The sequence below is a fragment of the Sinocyclocheilus grahami genome, unplaced genomic scaffold (assembly GCF_001515645.1).
Source record: "Sinocyclocheilus grahami isolate Dianchi unplaced genomic scaffold, SAMN03320097.WGS_v1.1 scaffold399.1, whole genome shotgun sequence".
Classification (NCBI taxonomy): domain Eukaryota; kingdom Metazoa; phylum Chordata; class Actinopteri; order Cypriniformes; family Cyprinidae; genus Sinocyclocheilus; species Sinocyclocheilus grahami.
The window spans coordinates 164,591-189,692 of NW_015505578.1; the positions used below are offsets into that span (position 1 = coordinate 164,591).

Sequence of the window (25,102 nt, forward strand, 5' to 3'; positions counted from 1 at the left end):
GTGATATCACAAAGCCCGGAAAACAAACGCTGTAGTCCAAACGAGCCATTCCTTGTAGTTCTCGAAAAGGGATTAAAAAAAAACTAAATATCTCCCTTTGGAGTGGACTTTGAGATTTGTAACTTTCTAGATCTTTTTTATGCCCAAACATACACACTACACACTGACTAAAATTAAAAAAGTGAAAAAGCATAATAGGACCCCTTTAAGTAACATCTACCTTTGTATGAGTGTAAACAGCATTGCCTTTAAATCCACTGTGTATAATTCCTTAGATGTTCTCCTTACAGTCAGCACTACTAATTCCATATGGACCTAAATATGAGTGGTAGAAAAAAACATCTCTTTCTCTACTTTTCTGCATTTCACTAACTTCTACTCTAGCTTGGCATTGTGTGATACAAATATTGTTTCCTCTTATAATAAATTGCATTTGATGTTCCTTATTGCTCACTTTTGAATGAAAGCATCTGCTAAATGCATTAATGTAATGTAAATGTAAATACATTTAGAGTAAAGAAATCCTACTGCTGAATTATTCAACAAGGCCATTGTATATAATAACTATGGATAATTAATACAAATGTATGCCCTGTTGCTGCAGGGAGAAAGGAAGCTTTTGAAAGCTTTGAAGCATTATCGGAATCCAAGATGGACCCAAAGCAGTGAATGTCAAGAACTTGACAGTGCAGCTCACACCCTACTTTGACAGGACAACTCTGCAGGGCTACTACCTGACTGGCTGTCCAATCACATGTCAGCAACAGCGCAGAAGAGTGATCCAGTGCTTTAAAATGCTAGAGTCACCGGCAGCCTCAGGAAACCCAGGGTGAAGGAACAGCGGGTTTCAAAATGTATAAACTACTGCACACAGTTGGGAAGCTAAAAGATGCCCTAAGCGAAACAGTTTGACAGACACAAGTGTAAAATGGACAGTGAGAATGCATTATACAATGGTAAAGTGTCTTGCCCAGGAGATGAATTGGAAAGGAATGTACAGCAGTAGGAAAGTAAGCACCAAGGTCAAGGTCTTCATTTAATCCTTTGGGGCAACGACTTATTCAGGGTTGTGCAATATTGCAAAGCAAGGGCAGAGAAATGCACGCTTGCCTTCATGAATACCAAGTATATCCCAAGCACCTTTTGTCATTATAGGGCCTTTCGCACCGCAGGAACCTTTTCATAGTACCAGAACTAATTGTGGAACTACCCACTTTTCGGCATATTCGCACCGCTGGAACTGGGAGCGATTTTAGTACCGGACTGCCTTTTTCGAGAACCAAATTAGCTCCTACTCCGGAGCAGGGCCTAACCAGCACAACTGGTACTAATCGTGACGTAAGTAGACATTGATTGGCCAAACGCGTATGAAAACGCCCTCACCTGCCATGATTTAAAACTCTGTGTAAACATACTGTAAGCATGTCAACTTATTTCGCAAGTATGGAGAACAGCGATAGATGGACGGGCGCTGAAGTGCAGGCACTTGTAGCAAATGTAGCACTGCCAGTTGTCGTTGGAGATTCTTAGTCCTCCTTTCCGTTCTTTCAATCGATTTACGTATACGTCGACATTCCATGTCCATTATTGTGAAATCCGCGAGATGCAACAAAAACACCGCTCCAATCACAGCGTCCTCCATCCTCCTGTTGTTAATGTTGTTCTTCTTTGTTTCTGTTGTTGAACGCCGCGCACAAATGACGTCGCTGTCGACCGGCTTACGTCACTTCTTAGTACACACTGTCGGTGCGAATGCAACCCTTTAAATGGTACTGGGAAATAGTTCACGCAAAATCGTCCCAGTACTTTAGTACCGTACATTTAGTTCTGGAACTAAAGCGGTGCGAAAGGGCCTATTGCTGTCAAGGTGCAAAAAGAGTATTTTTTTCACCTATAGGACATATAAATTATGAACTTATTTACAAGATGCATTGAAGTAATGTTCTGCTTTAGATTTCTAATTGTTTAAATAAACTAGATTATTTATTTATATAATGTATGTCTTAATTTATTTAAAAGTTATTGTTAATAAGATTAATGTAAGAAATGTTATTCCTTATAGCCTTATTTTGGCCAAATGTAAGTAGATTCTCCTTCTGTTTGAACTAATATTTGCTCAGACAGCAACTGGAACTCTGGAATTCTGTTTCCATACCCACTGACCTTTTCAGGCTCTTAGCTATCTGAAAATTGTAAATCAGTATTCAGGTTTCGGCCTGAGACTGCAGCCTGGTCTTGAGACGGGAACAGCAATCTGTGACTCTGATATGAAGCCGATATATTTGCAGGACCAACAATGCCAAAAGCTTATTTCCACATATCTGAGGCATGAAATGCATGAAAGCTTGTGGGTCAGGCTGATGTGAATCAGACTGAACTGCAGATAGAGTAGCTTGCTCCTTTTGGTTAACCAGAGATCTTGTTGAAATGACCAGCAAACATTTTGCAGAAGTTGTAAGCTAACAATGGCATTTGTAGAGTCAATTCAGTGTGTGAATATTTAATCAGAGCAAAGCGTTTTTGTCTAGAAAGCTTGTTGGCTGTTTGTACTCAGTTGTGTCCACCCTAATTCCCCTCTGGGTCCAATTAGGGGTCATACAGCACACGGAGGAGCCTCTTGATTGGAGGATAGGAGTAAATGGACAATCAGTGCAAGAAAGAATGAAAGCATGGGAGGATACTCTTTCAGATGATGGAATCACTGTACGGAATTTAATATTGAGCTAATGTATTTAGTACAGAGAAGATGCTGTAAGTATTTAAGGGAGTTTGAGGTTATTATATTATATTATATTATATTATATATTAATAAATACTTGACCGTGTGCAGTTATTTACAATATTATGTGGCACAGGCACACAGCTAGTCGTGACTGTAGCTATTTGCTATAATAAACATGAACAGATGTTTCATGGTTTCATGATGTATTGTTTACACCCAAGAACAGTCTAACCTTGAATACAGTCCTCATAAACATGCAGAAAGAAGTGAGCAACTGAGATTATGTAAGATACAGGTCTGAAGCTTTTCTTGCATGTTGAAAAATGTAACAGCCATCTGTGCTCGTCCCAAAACAGTGCAGGGGAAAACAGGCCATTTCTGAGCGGTTCTATAGGATGTGACATGACATCTTTTACATTACAGCCTTTACCTGTTGTGGGCTAGTCGGTTTTAGAGGCCTGAGGATGTTTTGAGAGCACTTAATGAAACGGTCAATCAGGTCATGCTCATGCTCTTAACCTCCAGTAATCAGAACCACCGCAGCATTTAAAGGGCCAATGAACACTCATCTGCTGCTACTTTAACCACCTGACTCTAGGCTATTTGCCTTGCATTTGTCATCTTGTATGACCAGACATTTGACAGCATAATGCCTGATTAATATTCTGGCTGAGAACCAGACACTTAGACATGCAGGAAGAGACTGACTAACTAACTTGTAAAGCGACCAACAATAGTGTAGTAAATGAGACTCACGTCACCAAAGACCTTGTGATTTTCGGGTCACACGTCACTCAAGGTGCGGTTATGAGTATATCAGATGACCATTTCCCACCTTGCTCAGTTCAGAGCGCCAGTCGAGGACTGTTATTTTGGCAATATGAGTGTGTTTCTCACAAGCAGTTCAACAATTTGAGAATCACAAACTGGGGGATGTTGGTCAACTGATTTATCTGAAAGATTGGTGGTTTAGATAGCTAGTAGCCTTGGATTGGTGCTGTTATGTAGATGTTCTGTATATTTGTTTCATAATTAGTTGTTTTGTAATTAACTCCATAAGTACTTGTATTAATTCATTTGAGGTTCAATTTAAAAATGTAAATGTGTTGTAATGTGATGTAAATTAATTTGGTGCACTTTAAAACATAAGGCACGAGAATGCGCCACTTTAACAGAAATGACGTGCTTGTCAGTCACCCCGATGGACTGATGATGAGGTTACGTTATATAATGATACGTTATATAAATAAATAAAAATAAATGTAAAATATAAACACAAAATAAATGTTATCTAAACAGGTTAGAAAACATAGGCTGCAGGTATAAACTAAGCCAAGGTCTTTAGGAAAGAGGTTTGGTAAGTTTATATTTACGTTCCACGGTCGGGTGATCAATCCAGCGGTAGAGATGTCTTCCACAGGTAATGTGTGCAGTGGGGAGGGCACAGAGTTGCGTTCCGGTAGCCGTCGATGCGCTGACCTGGAGGATGCTGAACTTCTGTTGTGCCACAGGGGGTCCTTAGAGCATGGACCGGGCAGCTGGGTCATATGGGTCATCACGGGGTCCTTTGCAGCCTGGCTGTGTTGTTAAGGAGCCGTGTGTTTCAGGCAGTGTCTGCCACTGTGGAGGTCCTTTGCAGACTGGGCTGTGCTGCTTTTGGAGCGGCAAGAGTCAGGTGGGGTCCGTCACTGCTGGGTCCTTTGCATCTGAAGGGCAGCCGAATGCAATATAGAAGGTTTACTCAGGAGCTGAGTTGAACCTTAGCTGTCTTGAAGTCTCTTTCCTCGTCAGGCCAGAAACTCAGAATGCTGTATCTGGTAGTGTCCTTTCCCTTGCAGGATTGGAGCTCAGAACCGTTGAATCTGTTATTGCCTCCTACTACCCAGGTTGGAAACACAGAACTTTGGTGTTTCTGTTATGGCGCTTTTCCACTGCGTGGTACGATTCGGCTCGGTACGGCTCAGTACGGCACGGCATGGTTTGGCTCGGCACGGTAGTACCGCTTTAGAGTGGGTGGGATTATTCACATGTCGTTATAGTTGTGCCGCCTCTACTACCACGACTCCTAAAAAAAACTTTTTCATTCCGCATCACCCCATCAAGCTCTCGCTGGATCCGCTCCTCTGCTATCAACGAAGAACGTCTGTACTTCCACAACAGACAACAAAACTTTTTGGTTGTTAAAAAAAGGTGCGCTCGTTCAAACCAGTTGCGTTCTATCCTTTGCTGGCTGTGCTGATTTAAATCTAGCGGTTCTTTTGTGTTTGTGTTGCAAGTTCAGTGACGCAGGTAGAGACGATTCTCTACGGCCAATCTGTGATCAGCTGAGTTTACACATCACGTTTTGGTAACGGTACGGTTCACTTGGAACCCCAACCGAAGTGGTACTAAAAAAAGTACCAGGTACCAGGTACTGTACCCAGTGGAAAACCCCCCAAAAGTGAACCGTACCGAGCCATACCGTGCCATACCATGCAGTGGAAAAGCGCCATTAGTGTCTCAGTGTCTCTCGGACCGAGACTCAGAACGGAGGTTGATCTGCTATTGTCTCAACCTTGCGGGGCTCAGACTCAGAATGGTTGAATGGTTAAGTCTCTCCGGACGAAAGACTCAGAACCTCAATGTTTATGTTAGTGTCTCTCTGGACGTACCGGAGACTCAGAACAAGGAGTGTCTTTTGGGAAGGTTCCTTTATCTCCTTCTGATGAGGAGGAGACTGGAATCTGGCGCCTCTCCATTCCAGAAATGTGATTGGCCTCTGGTGTTGCCCGTCCTAATGTGGAACTCATTTGCATATAGTGGAGTACAAAGTTAAACAGTGTCTTTAACATTTTACCCATGCAGTTTTTCTTTACCAAATCTCTTTCAAATTATTACCAACCTCATTGGGAGCAAAAAGAGTCCAAACATGATATGAAACTGTTGAACTATCACCTATTCATACCATAATATGTTAATAGGCCTGTTATGTTAACAGTCAATGGCCATCAACGTAAACTGTACTTTATCTGAGGGTGACGTGAATACGTTGTAGTTTACGTCTATTAAAGGTCTCCAAACATATGTATGAATGGATTTGGATAGATCTTTGTGGCCTTTCTTTGTTTCAGCCACTGCTGTTGCATCCAGAGATCTGAAGGAATTTTTATGATAGTCATTTCCTAAACCTTAGGATTGGGTGTGATGTTGAGGGTCAACCCTTAGTCCAATGAGAAGTCCTCTTTTAGGTGGTCGTGAGTGCAGAAGGTCTCCCTTCCTGTCCTGCTCGAGGTGTCTGGCAGTTGTCTTGGCATCTTATCTGATGGTTCTGAACATTTGTTTATGTTCCTCCACCAAGATCCAATCACAGTGTGGCACATCTCCCCCCAGTTAGAGAGGGGCCCTGCCATTAAACTGGTCCTTGGAATGCCAATTTGTTCACTACAAGACAATACTAGTTTATATTGGTACTCTGGTAAGAATGACTGCTGTTTCAGATGGCTGATCTGCAGCAAGAGCATCACAGAGAGATCGAAGGTCTGCTGGAAACAACAAAACTTTTTGGTTGTTAAAAAAAGGTGCGCTCGTTCAAACCAGTTGCGTTCTATCCTTTGCTGGCTGTGCTGATTTAAATCTAGCGGTTCTTTTGTGTTTGTGTTGCAAGTTCAGTGACGCAGGTAGAGACGATTCTCTACGGCCAATCTGTGATCAGCTGAGTTTACACATCACGTTTTGGTAACGGTACGGTTCACTTGGAACCCCAACCGAAGTGGTACTAAAAAAAGTACCAGGTACCAGGTACTGTACCCAGTGGAAAACCCCCCAAAAGTGAACCGTACCGAGCCATACCGTGCCATACCATGCAGTGGAAAAGCGCCATTAGTGTCTCTCTCCTTACAGGACCGAGACTCAGAACGGAGGTTGATCTGCTATTGTCTCAACCTTGCGGGGCTCAGACTCAGAATGGTTATCTGTTACAGTCTCTCCGGACGAAAGACTCAGAACCTCAATGTTTATGTTAGTGTCTCTCTGGACGTACCGGAGACTCAGAACAAGGAGTGTCTTTTGGGAAGGTTCCTTTATCTCCTTCTGATGAGGAGGAGACTGGAATCTGGCGCCTCTCCATTCCAGAAATGTGATTGGCCTCTGGTGTTGCCCGTCCTAATGTGGAACTCATTTGCATATAGTGGAGTACAAAGTTAAACAGTGTCTTTAACATTTTACCCATGCAGTTTTTCTTTACCAAATCTCTTTCAAATTATTACCAACCTCATTGGGAGCAAAAAGAGTCCAAACATGATATGAAACTGTTGAACTATCACCTATTCATACCATAATATGTTAATAGGCCTGTTATGTTAACAGTCAATGGCCATCAACGTAAACTGTACTTTATCTGAGGGTGACGTGAATACGTTGTAGTTTACGTCTATTAAAGGTCTCCAAACATATGTATGAATGGATTTGGATAGATCTTTGTGGCCTTTCTTTGTTTCAGCCACTGCTGTTGCATCCAGAGATCTGAAGGAATTTTTATGATAGTCATTTCCTAAACCTTAGGATTGGGTGTGATGTTGAGGGTCAACCCTTAGTCCAATGAGAAGTCCTCTTTTAGGTGGTCGTGAGTGCAGAAGGTCTCCCTTCCTGTCCTGCTCGAGGTGTCTGGCAGTTGTCTTGGCATCTTATCTGATGGTTCTGAACATTTGTTTATGTTCCTCCACCAAGATCCAATCACAGTGTGGCACATCTCCCTCGACACCGGCAGTTAGAGAGGGGCCCTGCCATAATCTGGTCCTTGGAATGCCATCTTGACTGTTGTTCACCACAATAGTTTGTTTGGTTTTGACATACCATTTAGATGTAACTAAAATTGATTATGACTGCGTCTGATAGCTTAGGCAACTGACTTGTTGCCTTTCTTGTCTTTTAGGCAACAACTTTGCAGGCAGCATTTGCACATAACCTACTGAAACTTATTTCATTATGACGCAGCATAATAGTTTACTAATCTACAACAAATTAGAGAGAGTTTGGTGATAACTAAGCAAATATTTATTTCCTCGGTAGAAATGACATCAGAAGTGGAAAAAGTTGGTCAAAGACATGCATTTATACACAAACTGACCAACAAACCATCTTTATTTTTAATTAGCTAAACTGTCACAGAATAAGAATGCACAGGATAGTGGGATATCATAGGCAGTGAAGGATACATCTGTGCTGCCATCAAAAATCGATCAGATGAAGATCTCAGTTAACAGGATGTGACAGTAATTGGTTTCGGACATGCCTTGTTGCTTTCTTACTGCTGTATGCTGTCTATGAAGGCAAAACGTTTTTTGAAGACAGCTTACATCACAATAATAGGTTAACATGGAAAAAAAATTGTTAAATGAAAGATAGAAAATGAAAATAAAAAAATAAAATGTCTTTTCAGAAATAAGAATGGATTATTACACGGCCATATAATAACTTATACAAGATACTCATAAAAAATACTTATACAAACCTATACAAGAAAATATCTATGTAAGAAAAATATAGTTCTGTTTGCAGAAATTCTCAAAAAATCCCTCAAACAAAACTGTAAATGTCAATCTGATTGGCGCTTGTGATTTATAATTGATTTTTGAGTGTAATATGGATCAGACATCAGTGAAGGTCTGGCGTGAAACTATAAGGTTTGCAGTCAGCACACTTGAAGCGTGTCAAACAGACAGACCTGAGAGACCAAGATGCTTGTTTCAGTCTGCCATCTATCAACATCAGGATTGACTGACTTGCTCTTTGAGGGGCATTTCAGTCTGCCTGGCTAAGCAGAGTGTTGCTAAATGAAGCCCCCTCTGGGACAGTCCTCCTGCATTTAGTACATTATATTTGTGCGTTGTCTGTGTGAATGTGTTTGAGGGTCTGTTGAAAAACGGCATTTGACACAATTGTGCATCCATATGTGAAGTGTTTTCCTCTCCCGAGCACCGGACACCCTCTTCTTGTACTTGACTCCGTGTGTGAACAAGACTGCTAATGCAGCTGCGACAATGCCCCTTTCTCTCTCATTCGTTCCTGTTTAGAGCCTCCAGAAATTGCATCAAAGCCCAGTGCGTCAAACATGGGCAGTCATTATATGAGTAATTATAAATGCGCCGCTGCCTAAAAATAAAGTAGTCAATAATTCACCATGATTCAGTACAAATTCAATATCAGATTTCATCTCCCGGCAGTGCAGTCAATAACTGGCATGCATACGCAGACGCAATATCTTCTGTTTTATTCAAGGAATCTGATGAAGGGGCAAGAAGCATCAGGCCCCTTCAAATTGAGGCATGTGCCTCCTCAGATTGAGTCAAGTGGATTTTTAATTAAACATAGGATTTGAGTCTTTCATAATTCAGCTACACCATTTCAGCTACAAGAAAATATTTGTTGTTTTAGAATATATTAACATTATATTGAGAGTGCAATATGTACAGTACCTTTAATTACATGTTGTCATATGAATAAGAACTGCTTTTAATTAATCTATTTTTTTAATATATTGAAATGTGATTTATTCTTGTGCTTAATCCTTAAGCTTTAAACTGCTCAGCTAGAATTTTTTTTTTTTTTTTGATGAAGCTGGTTGGAGTCATGCAGTGCTGCTCTTTTCAGTAGGAGGTGTGCAGAATACAGTGAAGAGAAAAAGCAGTGCCACTACACAACAGTCAGTTCCATTGCCATGATGCCACTAACACAGCAGGTCAGTCTGGATCTTGTGATGGCAAAACTGAATTTTCAGCATCATTACTCCAGTCTTCAGTGTCACATGATCCTTCAGAAATCAGTCTAATATGCCGATTTAGTGCTTAAGTACAGTATTATCATCAGTGTTGAAAACAGTTGTGTTGCTTAATGTTTTTGTGGACACTGAGATACTAGTGATGTAACGATTCACTCAAGCCAGTTGAAAATCAATACAAATATGTAAGTGTGACAATTCAAATTGGTTGTGGTGTTAAACTCATAGTGATACAGTTGGGGGTGAGAGTTTATATGAATATATCTCTGAGAGGAACTGACTGTCTTTAGATAAGTTTAGATGGCATTTTCTTTTCATCTTGCCTTTGTATAATGCATATTAAAGTAATGTTCATAAGTGCAGCGCTGCTTAGTGGTAACTAAGAAAATGCTGTATTGCTGCTGTTCCATAAGCGCCACCTGCTGTCAGAGAGTGAATTTGCGTCTCATTTAGCCCGTCTGCTGTGTTTGTTTCATGCAGATATGTTTTATGTAGTAGTTATACAAAGCTAAAGTCAGACCATTCTGTTTTTGCTTAAAATTTCGCATCTATGCAGCATCTTTGTTTGGATCGTGATTAAAATGCAGCGGTTGCCTCTAAATGGACAGAACACAGCCAAAGCCTTAGTTTGATTATATGAAGAGGTATCATTTATTTGTGTTATTTATTTATTTATTTGATTTGAGGTTTGTTTTAAAATTTCAATTTAGTTTTTTGACATTTCAATTTCACACACAAAAAAAAAAATGCAGCATTTTGTTGTGAATTGTATCACATCGTGAGTTGACTGAATCGTTACATCCCTATGAGATACAGATTGTTTTCTTCAGGATACTTTGATGAATTAAAAGCATTTTTTTGTAATTATTTGAACTCTTTTGTAACAATGTAAAAGTCTTTACTGTCACTTTCATCAATTAAATGCATCATTGCAGACTTTTGAACAAGTGTAGTCTAGACCAATGTAAAGTCTCAAAGTCTGAAGTATACATCACAGTAACTGTTCAGTCAGTGAGGGTGTGAACTGTGAATTCATCAATGGTTCTGAATGAGCTATTTTGAGCTGACTTATTAAGAAACACCTGTTATTATTTAAGTCATAAGAACAGGTTATTATTTTAAATAACAGCCTGTTCATAAGAGTCATTTGTTCTCAAATCGGATATAACATCTCATGCTGTGTTCATTGTTCTATGCTGAAAATACTGCTGAGCACTCTAAAGTCCACACATATGGACACATACATATGCTGCATCCAAAATTGCATGCTGTCTAGCTACTGCTTTTGGTTTGAAAATTACTTTGTGCCTGTCTAAAGGAAAACTACTTTCCTGTCTGTCTAAATTTATTTATGTTTTGTTTGCATGTTTAATTTAATTATCACATTTGCAACTATTTTAACCATTCTTAGATGGTTTGGTGCTTGTCTAGCTGCCACAGAGCCGGCCTGTAGCATAGGCGGAATAGGCAAATGCTAGGGGCGCCGCACTTCTACATACATCAGTTACCTGATTGTGATAGATGTTCACTATTAAATTACTACTATGTCAAAAAGACCGAAGCCCTCTGGTGCCCAGGGAAGAAAAAAAATAAGAAAAAAAATGTGTATATATATATATATATGTCATATTTACATAGCGTTTCTTCTAACACGCTGAGTTATTTTGCTGAAGGTGACCCCTACACCTGTCTAACAGGATAAAAATCTGTGTTTGTTTTTAACATCAGCAAGCGTAAAGGTCAAAGCAGTGCTTGTGGTGTTTTTCTTTAATGGAAGGCTCCATGGCTCCAGCTGATTTGTGATTTTGTAATGCTAATGGTTCTGTCTGGATGCCGCGAGTACATAGCAATTTATATCAAACGAAACAAAAACATGTTACACACCATTTGTTCATGCTTTCAGTCAGCAACGACTCAGCACTTCTGCCTCAGGTCTGATTAGATATGCGAAAGCCACAGAAAGAAAGAGAGTGAGAGAGAGTGCATTATTAGTGATAACCCCTGGTGCTGTCATGGGTTCCCAGCCAGTGTCTGTCAGGTACTCCCTTTTGAGTACACACCTTTATTGTTCACTGGGTGTGATAAGACAAGTGTTCATCTCTGCTCCCTGGCTTTGCTGTGCATTTCTCATCTCAACAGCTGTCGCGTTAACACTGAGTTCTGCAGCAATAGGCCAGTCAAAATACAATCTGACTCTCTGGCAGCTACGCTGTAGCAGAACGTCGATTGTGACGGCTCTTTAAAGAAAAGTGAGTTTTACAGGCAGTTGATTATATTTTGAACATGTTTTTCTTTTTTTCAATTCTATGTAATTCCACAAGGTAACAAAGTAGGTATTTTCAGAATAGAATCAGTTTTCAGAATAGGCTCTTTTTACTGTTAAATGACAAGAGGTGCTATCATTCATGGAGAAATAAAACCATCAGCATTCCTATTATTTTCCATGGCAGCATTCCTATTCTTTTTCTACTCAGTTGGTGCATGACTCCTCAGTAGATAAAATATTAAAATGAAATGTATTTTCAACACCAGCAAATAAATCCATTATGAATGTATATTAATATTAAAACAGAGCAGAGCATACTTTTGTGATGTGCAAATTTTGCAGACTTCCTTTCTGGTTACACACAACAGTGAGCAAATCAAGGTTTTCTGCTCTTAGAGTAGAGCACAACATACAGGGGTTGTCCAGTTTTTCAGCAGCGTGGATGACTTGCGAGATAATTTTACAAATTTTCTCCCCTGACGTTTTAGAAAATTATTACCTAAGACTTACATGCTATGAAACAAACCAGCCAACTCCAAGATCGATCACAACATTTATGAACTTGACACAGAAACAGGCAAACAACATTTAAGAGTAAATGAATAAATAACAATTTATTCCATTTAAAATCATGTAAACCTACAGCTTTGACAAAAACATTAAGAAAAATATATAGTAAACTTATATGCAAATATATTGTAAATACATGCTAATATAAGCATATATTCAAGTGGGAAAAATCAAATTATAATGTTTAATTTCTACAAACCGCCTGCTAGGGAATTTTTGTAAATAATAAAAGAGCTGGGGGCTGGTAAAACATTTGCTATAATATAATGAAATATTAGTGATATTTGCTTTAAAAAAATATTTTGTCAGAATAGACGGCTCACTTGTAATGATTGTCAATGGCAGAAAAAATATTTTTTAGATGTAGTTACAGCATCTACCAACAGGGGCTAATATAGCCATGCTATCCAGCAAATATCCACCCCTTGGTTTCTGACCAGAATACTAGAATTGTATAAATCCAAAACATTACCTAGAATTTATTTTCTATTTAAATTCTCTGAGCAGCTTTTCAAGTTATTAATTGAATCTGGCTCATACAGTGATAGAGCTGGACCTGAACAACATCAATGAACACTAGCTCAAGATACCTTTCACTTTGCATTTTCTTTTTTAAGCTGTCGTTTTTATGGTACTTTTCTTGCATGAGAGACTGTGTGAAATTATCTTTGGATAGCAGCTCTGTTCTAACACTAGCTCTGCTGACTTATAGCACTCTGGGCCTCATAAAACGGTAATAAGAATGCAGCCTTGTCTGCCGATGGGTGGAGACAGCAGCACACTGCACTTCAAAAAAACATTGCAAAAAAAAATCTATGCACAGTTGGTTTCATCAGAGTAGTGTGAGATGTGAAAACTGAGTGTGAGATTTGTTTTAATTAACTGTCATTCTCTATTTTGTGCTGCAGGGGGACTCACTCTAAAGCACAAATGACTAGTCTAGCACCTCTAGTTTCACACCTGACCTACTAAAAACAGAATAAATTATCTCCACTGAAGCCTGCCTGAAACTGCACCAACAAGACACAATTTATTTTAGAATAGTGTTCAAGGATGGTTATATTTACTGTAAGTACATTTAAGCTAGGTAATAGAGGTTCAGTATTCAGGGCAAAGGTGATTTATTTTGAATGAGGCGGGTGGGTTGTTCCTTCACCCCTGCAGTGAAATCTTGGGTGTAGCGCCTTTCACACTTGAGGAAGAGGGTGAGAGAGCTGTTTCTAGCCTCAGCCACCTCTGGAGGAAAGAAAGTTATTTATAACTCACGCAAGACACCACCAGAACAAAGAGTATTTTGGTGTGACCTGAACGCTATTGTCACTGGGTGAGATGGCACTGAAGATGAAAAGGTTTGGAAAAATCCTGAATATTTATAAACTATGTATATGCAGTGTCACCAAGGGTCATGGGATAAAGTATGAGACCTGACGAAAGCATATATAATCTCACAGGTTATTTTTCAATTAGTTTTTGCCATTGAGAAAGGAATATTAGCAATTCGAATTTGTGGAGAGCCACAAATTAAACAGGATTTATTGCACATGGCAGGGTATTTTCAGTTATGGTGCAGTCAAGCTATAACTGTTCAGTATATGGATTCCATAGTCAAACTCATGACCTTGCTGTTGCTAGCGCCATGTTTTAGCATTTGAGGTACAGGGTCACATAGGTTTGTGTTTACATGTTTTACACAGTGAGTTTGTGTTCTCAGAGAGCATGAAGCTGATCTGAGTTGTGTGATCATGTGTTCCTCATTCTTGTTCCTAGGGACCCCCAGCATGCCTTTTTTATCACTAATCTGACATGTACAATTCAGGTCATGGAGCTCTCTACAAATGAACGGACGAGTTGAACTGAGTACGTCAGATAAGAGAGAAATCCGAAATGTGAAATGCTCGAGGGCCCCAGGAGTCAGACTGAAATGCTTTTAAATGCAACTCTTAAAAATTATTTACTGTTACAATGTTTGGGGTTGGTAGTTTTTTTTTTTTAATGTTTTTGAAAGGAGTCTCGTATGCTGTCCAAGGCTGCATTTATTTGATTACAAATATATTAAACAATAATATCGTGAAATATGATGATAATTTGAAGCCATAATGATTTAAGCCATTACTCCAGTCTTAAGTGTTTCATGATTCTTCAGTCATTCTAAAATTATGATTTGGTGCTCAAAGAACATTGTTGTTATCAAACAAATGATAACAGAAAACAGTTTTGATGCTTAATATTTTTGTGAAAAATCATACATTTTTAGGATTCTTTGATGAATGGAAAGTTTAAAAGACCAGCATTTATTTTTAGATATAGATAGTCCCTTTGGATCAGTTGAATCCATTAATAATGAATACAAGCATTAATTAAAAAAACCAAAAAAAACAACAGTGGTGTAAATGTTAATTTGCTTGCACAGTTATTGTAAGTAAAGAAAGGTGCAACGTCTTTGTCTCAACAGACCTTTACATCAGTTCTTCTCTCTGTGCAGGTGTCTTTGCAGATGGACTGCCCTAATAATGTACTTATTTAGAATGAGCTAATACAGTAATTTGACAATTTGTGAGAATTAATTTTTATTGCATTCAATTTGAAACAGAATTGTACTTAATCCATTAGTAATTTCCTTTGCATTCCTAAAACAGGGCAGGGGATTTCCAGTTTGCATTGGACTGGATGAGGAGAGAAAATGTCGAAATTTAAGGGAGTTTTTAGTTTTAGTTCACCCAAAAATTGAAAAAAAAAACTGTCATCATTTATTCACCCTCAAGTTGAATCCATATAGTTTTATCCTTATCAGCTGTTTGGTTACCCATATTCTTCAAAATATCTTCTATGATGTTCAACAGAAAAATTAAAGTTTTTCTTCTCCCCAGTGATGCACCAAAATTCAGCCAAAACAGCACAAAACAGGAATTTTTGGTTTCAGCCAAAATAGTTTGAGAGCCGAAATCGCTGACCGAAATATCAAGAGGTAACTTGTTGTCAAAAAACTTTACTATGACTGGTTTAATTTATCACCTGAGAATACAACTGAGGTCACTATGAACAGCATACTGATTTAAATTACCCTAATTTAATTAACCAAACTTGTTGTATGAAAATTGTCATTATTCTGAGCAAAAATGAAAAATTAAATTTTTTTTGGAGTGCACTTCTCTTGAAAAAGCAGTGGTTTATATAGCCCTGTTAATGCTGGTGAGTGAAGCATCTCATTGTTTCCTTGTCTGGTTAGGCTGCTACTAAGCACTGATGTCAAGCTGTACACAGACTCCAAGGACTTGTGGTTAAAGGTGGTTAAAGGGGAACCAAACAGCATTGTTTTGATGTGGGTGTAGGTGGGCGTGCTGTTTGGCTGATGCACGCAGCTCAAAACATATATCACACTTAGTCCATATGAGGGTGGTTACCAAAAGAGTTGTCTGGAGCCTTTTGCTCCATGTGGGATGTGTCATATTTCTCTTACTGTAGTCTTAGTTTAACCCCTTTCATCAATTCACGGAATGAACAAAAGAGAGACAATGAAAGCAGCAGTGCTGGAAATATGCATATAAAAATATGGGTAAGAAACAAATATGTGTCTCATGTGAAGTCATCAATGACCTGTGCTGTTTTTTCAAAGATATTCAAAGAAACAGCTAAAGGAACAGCTGTTATTATAATGTTGTTGTCAATGGGACTATTTTTATTTGGACAATTTTTACAATTATTTTATTTATTTCAAATTAATGAAATTATTATTAAAATGTATATATATATATATATATATATATATATATATATATATATATAACTTAACTTTTTTATGAGACATTCCGTTAAAAATATCTGATCTTCAGCTGTCTCAGCCAGATCCAGAACTTGGACTGACAACAGCCCTTATGTGGACCACTGCAAAATATTCCAAACATCAAATATCAACTGAGAAAATACTGGAACAGAAGGTGGAAGAGAATTGGACACAGCTCAGCCTGTAAACATGCCATCAGCATTACTCACACTTCACATATTTCTCAAGGATTTTGCTCAGAAAACTGAGGCTCTAATGCAAGAAAGATCCCCACAGCAAAGAGCGAGAGAATTCAAGCTTTACGACCTGCAAAAACTTGCCCAAAACCATGTGGGAATATCTGTCTGCAGCTTTTTAGGTCTCAAGGCAAACAGAGAAAAGTCCTTCGTATAAGTAATAAAATAACATAATGGTCCATTGATCTTAATATCACCAGACAGATTCTGGCTCTTGTTCAGGTAAGAACAGACAAAGGATGAATATGACTGCATTCATCTGTCAGCAACAAAATCTCTTAAGTACTATAAATGTAGATGATGCAATAGATGCAGATTTTTGAGGACAGCACAAATTCATCTTTGTTTCAGTGTTCAGGGATACAGCATGGCTTCTGCTCAACTTCAACCCAAAACTGTCTAGCTAATTAGAGAGTAATGGGTAAAAAGCAACAGATGTTGCGAGATATAAAAATTTCACTTTCAGACATTAATATGGCTAATGCTTGTAGAAATTGTTGTTTCTCCATTTCACAAAACTTTTCTACTCTGACCCTTGATCTCTAACTAAATCTCCATTTTAGATTTAGTTTATCATGATTGAGTGCAAGAACATTTTTTGTTAGTAATTTGAGAATGCAACTCGTTTAAAAATCCTAAAAATACTCAAGGACTTGTGATTTGCATCGTTGCACGCAACAAATTGAAGCCATTTATTGGGAACAGCTGAAATTTTATTCTGTCTGCACAAGGACAACAGATGGTCCTCCCTTTCTCACTTTTTTCTTCAAATTCCCTTCCCCCTCTAACCAGACAAACAGCTGTTCATGCCTGACTTCCTGAATTACTACATGTGCAAAATTCTTCTGCTTATGAGAGCATGCAGTCATTCCATATATTCGATGGGATCTGAACGACTGAACCGTGTTAAATAATGTGTAAAAATCCTTAAAATGCAAAGCACCCATATTTGAATATAAAGCTGTAAAATATAGCAATCCTAATCCCTGCAGCAAAGCAAATATGGAAGCGTCCTTCCTATAGGGACCATTTTATTCCCAGCATGTCTTATATGTGACACCGAACTACCACATGCAATTAATTATGGCTGAAGTGAAATGGCCTGCCATCTTCATGAGAAATAAATAGGCATTGTCTAGCATCTCTAGTGGGTACTGTTGTTTGTTATCAAATATCCTTTTTCATTTAGAAGAATAATGAGGTGTTCAGCTGCTGTGCTATGTTTTCCCAATTCACACTGCCATCCATCTGTAATTTAGATTGTCTTCACACTGATTCAGATCTGCTTTTCTGATTAGTGTAATTCATCTAATTTTCAAGAGCAGCTTGTACACATCTCACTTTTAAATGAGTTTAATTGATTGCCTTATATAGTAATACCCAAACATCTGGAGTTCATCATGTAATTCCCTGCTCATCAAACCAATCAGAGAAAAAGCAATCTTCGTTTAAAGCTCTTTTTATGAACAATAACATTCTATGCAACGCATACTGTTTAAATACATTTTTAGCTACAGAGTACAGAGGATGCATGAAAGTACCCGGATGTGTTCTTGACACTGAAGATGCATTGATTTCAGACTTGAGAACCAGCATTGATATGAAAAATTCCTTTTCATTTCATTATATTATAATATATTATATTATATTATATTATATTATTATTGAAAATATCTGTGATCTGAATACCAAAGATCATAACTTGGATATAATAATAATAATTGTTGTTGTTATAAAACCATATTAGTTTTGACATATAGGCTACAGACATTTGAGTCTCTGAGCCTATAATGGGTCACTGATGAGTTCCCTTCAGTCCGAGTGTGTTCACTGACTTTAAATCAGCTGCACCTCTCATTAGTAAGTGCAAACTGTGACAGCTGTCTGCTCATAAATTTGCTCAAACACAGGCTAAATGCTGAACCTAATGAGGTGCGGTGACCGCTCTAGCTCAGTCACACCGACAGACCTCTTTCTCTTCCTGCAGTTTATGATCCGTAAAGAATACATTTAATCTGAATCTCAGTGGTAACAGAATCAGGCCGCATACAGCATGTGGTGTACGATTCACCCGTCCTGTAGCCAACTGATATCCTTCACAGCTGCATGGTGCCAAGATGTCACAATTCTTCTTATATTATTGCACTAATCTCGCATAGCCAGACCTTTGACTAAACAGCATAAATCTGGTCCACACTGCAATTTATTCTAGCCAAGACAGGATGACACATCTGACAGGCATGTAAAGACCAGCCACAGTATATTTCAATATAGCACTACCCAAAATATAGCAAATGGCTGTTTCTCAATATATGTTTGATTTTGTGTCCTTGTGTTCTTGCTCTACATCATAATCAACTGCCAAAGTTTAATTTAAATACTCAAGAACACAAGTACAGAGGAAGCATTAAAGTACCTGGATTCTTGATATTGAGGATACATTGATTTCAGACTTGAGAACCAACGTCAATATCAAAATCCCAGAAGTCATTGCAGGTGGACTATGTACAGAAGCCTGTGAGCTTTAAAGTTCTCTTGTTCTGACTTGATAGATTCCTGCTGCAAGCTCACAAATATGTGACAGCTTTTGCAAATAACCTTTGTCATTTTGTTTGGCTTCATTTTAATAAAGTGATGAAGTCCTGAGGAAAGCCTGCAATATTTTTATTGCCATATTAAAAAGAATCTTAACATTGACAAAGCATACGTAACATTAAATATGCATGCTCATTTACACAATTTATTGCGCGTTGGATGGTGCTGTCCCATTGCTTAAAATGTGTTGAGACACTCATTTAAGCAACAAGATCTCAGCACATCTCAGGCTCTGTGTCCTCATGTCCTTCCGAGTTCGTTCTTTCAATGTGGCAAGTCTGTTCTTCGCATTCTAGGAAATTGAGAAACAGCCCATGTCTCTTTGACACTAAAATAAGCAACATTCTGTAGTGTAGGCCAACTATGGAATCACCTCATGCTGAGAAATGTTCATCATGGTATGTGTGATATTCCACCTAATCAGTTGTTATTTATTTAGCAGTGTATTGGATAATGTGGGTCAATAACATAAAGGTATTCCCTGGGAAGCTGCAGTTTAGGATTAGCCATTCAATAACTCATGTTATTTTGAGACCACTTCACACAGGAGATTGTACGGTAAATGTCACCACTGTTGCCTTAATGTTAAAGATTAATTAAAGGTCATCTGGTTTAGCTAAACAAATGCAATAATTCAATCATGCTGCCCTAATTAACCTATTTGTGTTAGTTCTCACAGAAAAGATATCAGCCTCACGTCTCCTGTAATTAGATTGGAGCAATGGTTTTCAATAAACTGCCTATGTTCAGCCTCCCGTGAGCTTTGTCTAATGTTGTGACATTATTTACTGACGGTACAAGCCTACACACACAGCAGTTAACGATTTCTACTCGATAAGTGAATTACTACAATTACATGGTGGGCACCAGAGAACAGACACTATTAAACTGTCAAGTCATGTAAGTAAGAAGTAACGACATTTGTTTTCCAGCAGGGGGAGGCGAAATACTAAACTCATCCAATCACTGTCATCTAAAGATGGCTGCTGATCATTTACAGTATAAGCACTTTCCAATTAACATTGTAGAAATCAAGTGAAATAGATCTTTAAATGTTGGTGTTGTAAACAGTGAAGGGTTAAAAGAATATTAATTATTTAAAATAACTCATTTGTTTTATTATTTCTAAAGAATGGTGTTTTTTTTTGTTTTTTTTTACTTTGCTCAAATATATCAAAGGGCTCTTCTGATGGAATAGATAAATTCAGTGTCCTCCATTTACAAAGCTCAGACGTTCTGTATTTCATCTTTTGCTGTGGAGTCAAAGGTCACAGATTAGCTGTAATATTGATTGCACATCCTTCAGTCTATGCTAAAGTGTGTGTTGAGCGCTGAATTGAGAAGCTGTGAGTTAGTACACACAGCAAAGAGCAGTAGGATTCTGGTGCAGAAAGGTTGCTGTGTTGAAGATATCCGTCAGAGCTCAGTGGCCTCCAGGCTTACAGGCAGAGTCTTCCTCTGTATTTATGTCAGCATGAGGGCTTGAGCGTCACGGTAAATGCCCTTCTGATGTTCCATTTCTCTTCACATGCTCGCTTTGTAAAAGGAACATGACATACTCTCCCATTTCGTTGAATTAACTGAGCTGATCTAATAACAAATGAGGTTAAAGAGAGATTATAGCCAACAATAAAGACCATTGCACTCTCAGGGATACATGCATTAATGTTTTATTTATTTATTTTTGCATTATTGTACTCTTTTTGTATGGACGGAAGCGATAAAATATATTTATTTAAAAAGAGCTAGAATTCTCTTCATTTTAAAGGGATAGTCCACCCAAAAATGAAAATGTTGTCATCATTTACTACTTGTTATTTCATTTCAAATCTGTATGACTTTCTTTCTCCTGTGGAACATATTATTCTTCAAAATCTTCTTTTTGTTTTTGGCAAACAAAAGAAAGTCATACAGGTTTGGAACAACATGAGGGTGAAAAAGTGATGACAGGATTTTCATTTTTGAGTAAACTGTTCCCTTTAAAAAAAATGCAATTATGAGAAATATATCACGTTTTTGCTTATTTGTCATATATGATTTCATATTTTTGAAAATAATTTTTTTTTATAGTAGGATACAATAAGTGTAAAACAAAAGTGCAAACAAATCTAGTGCTCACTGCTTATATTAATTTAAAATATTCATTTTGGCCAGGTTTCTATGTAGTCCTGCCTCCGACTCTTTGGATGAGGTCCCTTCATGTAGAGGCAGTACGATCAACGGGACTTTAATCACAGGGTTTTTAGTGAACGATACATCCAAAATAACCTGCAACAGAAACAAACTATACTGTAGATGATTTTGAGAGAGAAACTTACACAAAATCTGAACAGTGAAAAAAGCATACTTTTTTCATGAACGCTTTTCATTTGAAGTAACGTGCACTCAAACACTTTTATTTCCATTCCTTTGTTTCATGAGAACACAAAAGCAGACTATAACAAAAATCGGCAACATTCCTGAGTACAAAGTACAGTAAACCCTTTTTGCTGCTGAAAAGAAATCAAACTCTTTTGGAAACGTGCTAGAGGCCTGTCTTGTTTTCTGGTACCTACCTTCAGTCTATACTCGACTTTGAGGATTCTGCAGTTCTGGATGGTGGTGCTGATTTCTGTGGGAAGGACTAATACTTTCGACAGATTCTGTCTGGTGGAGGACACTAAAGGCTCTCCCTTATCCTTCAGTATCTGGGTGGTATGAACAGCTCTCTGGCCTCCAGCAAAGAAGCTTTGCTTCTGGTAGATAATGTACTTTGGCACAATTTTTCGAGTTGAGCTGTTTACAATCTCACCGCTGACGACTAGCCTTTCACCTGTTTGGGATATAAATATTGTATTACAGCTTGTCAAATTAATCAAAGCAGTTATCTATGTTGTATGATGCTTTTTTTAAATTGATAGATCCATTAATTTACCAAAATGCTGGGTATATTGCTTGGGTTACCTTGCTGGTAGCCTGTCTTTGGCAAGAAAATATTCATCGAAATATTTCCAGAGGCAAAAAATATGACATTCTTGTCTTTACTGCCATGCTGAGGTGCCTGCAGAGGATGAAAGTTTTAGGGTTACTTACTTAACATCCATAAAGTTACAGTTACATCTGTTAATCTGTTCATTTAAATGTAGCCTTTTACAGAGTAACATTTTTTTTGTTTGTTTCAACAACAGGACAATGTAGTCTGGGTTGGGCGATATACCAGTAGACACAATTATGCGGTAGAAATTTGTCAGCCGGTAGAGATTTTGGACTATCATCTCTATCACGGACACGGTTACATGCTTACATGACGTTGCTGTACTATGTGGTCACGAAAACGTATTACTCATTTCGCTATATAAGCTCGCTGTCTGAGAGACTGTTTCTGAGTGTTGTCCGAGAGGCTTGCCCACATGAAAACTGTGCTCATAGAGCACAGGAGTATTGAACTGTTATTTTTGCCATTTTATAAGCCTTGAACGGTTAAATACCCACACAGTATCCTTGCAGTAATTTAAGTCTTAAGTGAAAGCAAACAGCTAAGAAAGAAAACGCAGTACATTGGATCCAGGCAGCTCTTAAAGTGACCGCAGTCTAATATTCCTGCTGTCTGTCATTTTTAAAAACATATTTAAGCTAGTATTAGATTTTGTGATGTTGACACTGGGGACAAGAATTTTGAATTAAAAAAAAACTTTTGATATAATAAAGACCTTATTTAAAGCAAAAATAACTATTGTGATATATATAGATATCATTATAAAATTACAAATAATAAAATAATAAAATTACTCATATCATGATATAAGATTTGGGTCATATCGCCCACCTCTATTTTATGATAAAGTTGTCATCATTAAGTTATGTTATTATTATTGGTCCATATATGTCTGTTTTGTATTTCATGCATTAAAATGAGACTTTCAATATTTTTTCTAGTCTAACTGTTAAAAACTGTCATCATACCATCAGTGTTGACTGAACATAATCAGCTCTTGCAACGAAGGTGAACTTTGCTTCAGCTTTATTTGCTGAACGCATAGACCTGCTCAACTTTGTCGAAAGTCGGTAATGAATTTTACCATGAGCACCTTTAAAAGATGAAGGCAGGCCCCTGAAAGAGAGAGATTTGGCATGGATGACTAACAGTCTTCAGAAAGAAACTTGCATCATATGATAGATCAATATTTCAACATACAGGATATAGCACATTGAAGTATTGGCTACATTGCAAAAAGTAACTGAGACTGTTTCAAAGGAAGATTGATTTTCTCTCAGGAATCAATAAAGTATATGCTGTCTATCTATAATAGGGTGACCATACGTGCCATTTTCCCAGGACGCGTCCTGGCCAGGATTTCTATATTGCCTAAAATATCTAGGTTTTGGCTTTGTTTGCGTGTGCAGACCGATCGGTGTATGACATCAAAATACCATACAGATGGTTCCTTATGCTTTCAAAATGCTCTCGAGGTATTTTGATGTCATACACCGATTGGTCTGCACACGCAAACAAAGCCAAAACCTAGATATTTTAGGCAATATAGAAATCCTGGCCAGGACGTGTCCTGGGAAAATGGCACGTATGGTCACCCTAATCTATAAGTCGCATCTATCAACCAGACTGAATGCCTGCAGGACAAGAAGGTGATGACTTACTGGTAGGGAAGTTGAAAGGCAAAAGGGAAGACATGTCTACCAGCCACAAGAGTTACAGAGCCTAGCAAAAAGATACAGACACATTACATAATGTTGTCAATGTTGTCCTTACATATACTTATTTAATAATACACTACCATTCAAAAGTTTGTCGTTGATAAGATTTTTACATGATTTTACAATATTTTTACATTTACAAGTCTCTTACGCTGACCAAGGCTAAAACAGTAATACTGTGAAATATTACTATATTTGAAAATAACAGTTTTCTATTTTAATATATTTTAAAATGTAATTTATTCCTATTATGACAAAGCTGACATTTTCGAGGCCAATACTCACATGATCCTTCGTTAATCATTCTATAATGCTGATTTGTGCTCAAATAAATATTTAATATTATCAATGTTGAAAATAGTTGTGCTGCTTAATTTTTGATTTTTTGATAAATAGAATGTTTAAAAGAACAGCATTTAAACTAAATATTATTGTAATACTGTTGTCATATTATAAGTGTCTTTACTCTCACTTTTGATCAATTTCATGTGTTCTTGTTATATAAAAGTATTATTCTTTTAAAAAGAGAAATCTTGCTAACTCAAAACTTTGAAGAGAATTGCAGACCGCATTACACAATCATAATGTTGTCCAGTATTTTATGTTTCTCTATTTCTAACTATACAGTCTTTGTATTGCACTAGAATACATGACATTAAATGTAAAGATTGTTTTGAACAGATGAATGTTTATAACATTCAGACATTACCATCTGCGTTATCCTCCAGTATGACAGATTGAGTTTGTGAGAAATAAATTTCTTTATCCCAGTATGTCACACTGTCTTCCCCTTGCGTCTCAGTCCATGACACATCAGCCTTGCCTTTCACCTTGACAGTCAGAGCCTTGATTTTGGTTTCCTTTGACATCTCCACGATAACTCTGCCCACCAAAGTATCCCCATTGCTGAAGGTGTTGCGATCATTTAAGGCATCATACTCAATAGCGAAGTTCCGGATCGTCATTTCCTGGGACAACAGGTTAAGTCTGAATTTATATTGCTGCTGTAAGTGGATTTGTATGACGCCCAGGGTTGTAATGATCCCTTCTGTTTTCTATATCCGTCTTTTAAAAATACACCTGTTGGCATCTTTCTGACGGAGGGCTCACCAAACTGGCTCAACAGGTTTCACCTTGAAAAGACGCACCTCTTGTCAACAGGTCTAGCAGGTAAACTGAAAGTGAACCACACAGTAAAATGAAAGAGCTGGATGTATTTCTACATGGATGTATTTCTTTTGTTCAAAAACAGCTGTTTTTAGAGCATGGCAGCATAAACAGCGGCCTTGTGAGGCAGGAAACATGAAGAGCTGTGAACATGGTTCATAAAAAAAAAAAAAAAGATCCCTCTGCTCTTGGTGCACCTGCTCTCCAAACCTGAGCTTTAATCAGTGCAGTTCATCATGGATGTGTGTTTTGTGGTTAAAGAGAATTTGAACCGCAATCACTTTCTATTGTGTGATAATTGGCCTTATTTATTTAAGCA

At 37.9% G+C, this 25,102-nt stretch overlaps 1 protein-coding gene and 1 long non-coding RNA gene across 2 annotated transcripts; one reads left to right on the top strand and one right to left on the bottom strand.

The window, feature by feature from the left end:
- The first annotated feature begins 7,888 nt into the window (after positions 1–7,888).
- LOC107550465 (uncharacterized) lies at positions 7,889–21,990 on the top strand. Its single transcript, XR_001604670.1, has 4 exons — positions 7,889–7,954; positions 13,511–13,517; positions 15,832–15,836; positions 21,981–21,990. It is a non-coding gene; the product is annotated as an uncharacterized lncRNA (long non-coding RNA).
- Positions 20,940–24,709, bottom strand: LOC107550464 (arrestin domain-containing protein 3-like). The gene is made up of 6 exons (XM_016231747.1): positions 24,326–24,709; positions 23,560–23,620; positions 22,867–23,014; positions 21,868–21,964; positions 21,480–21,736; positions 20,940–21,192 (listed from the first exon to the last, which is right to left on the bottom strand). Exons 1-6 carry the CDS (start codon positions 24,579–24,581, stop codon positions 21,052–21,054), a joined length of 960 nt encoding a protein of 319 aa, XP_016087233.1. The 5' UTR covers positions 24,582–24,709; the 3' UTR covers positions 20,940–21,051.
- Positions 24,710–25,102: the final 393 nt, after the last annotated feature.

Bases quoted from the DNA above. Each gene is read 5' to 3' on its own strand.
- LOC107550464 (XM_016231747.1), bottom strand. From the start codon at position 24,581: ATGACGATCCGGAACTTCGCTATTGAGTATGATGCCTTAAATGATCGC. The intron at 23,015-23,559 runs GTAAGTCATCAC...TCTCTCTTTCAG, and splicing joins GCCTTTCAACTTCCCTACCA to GGGCCTGCCTTCATCTTTTA. The intron at 21,193-21,479 runs GTAGGTACCAGA...TTTCTGTTGCAG, and splicing joins AAGTCGAGTATAGACTGAAG to GTTATTTTGGATGTATCGTT.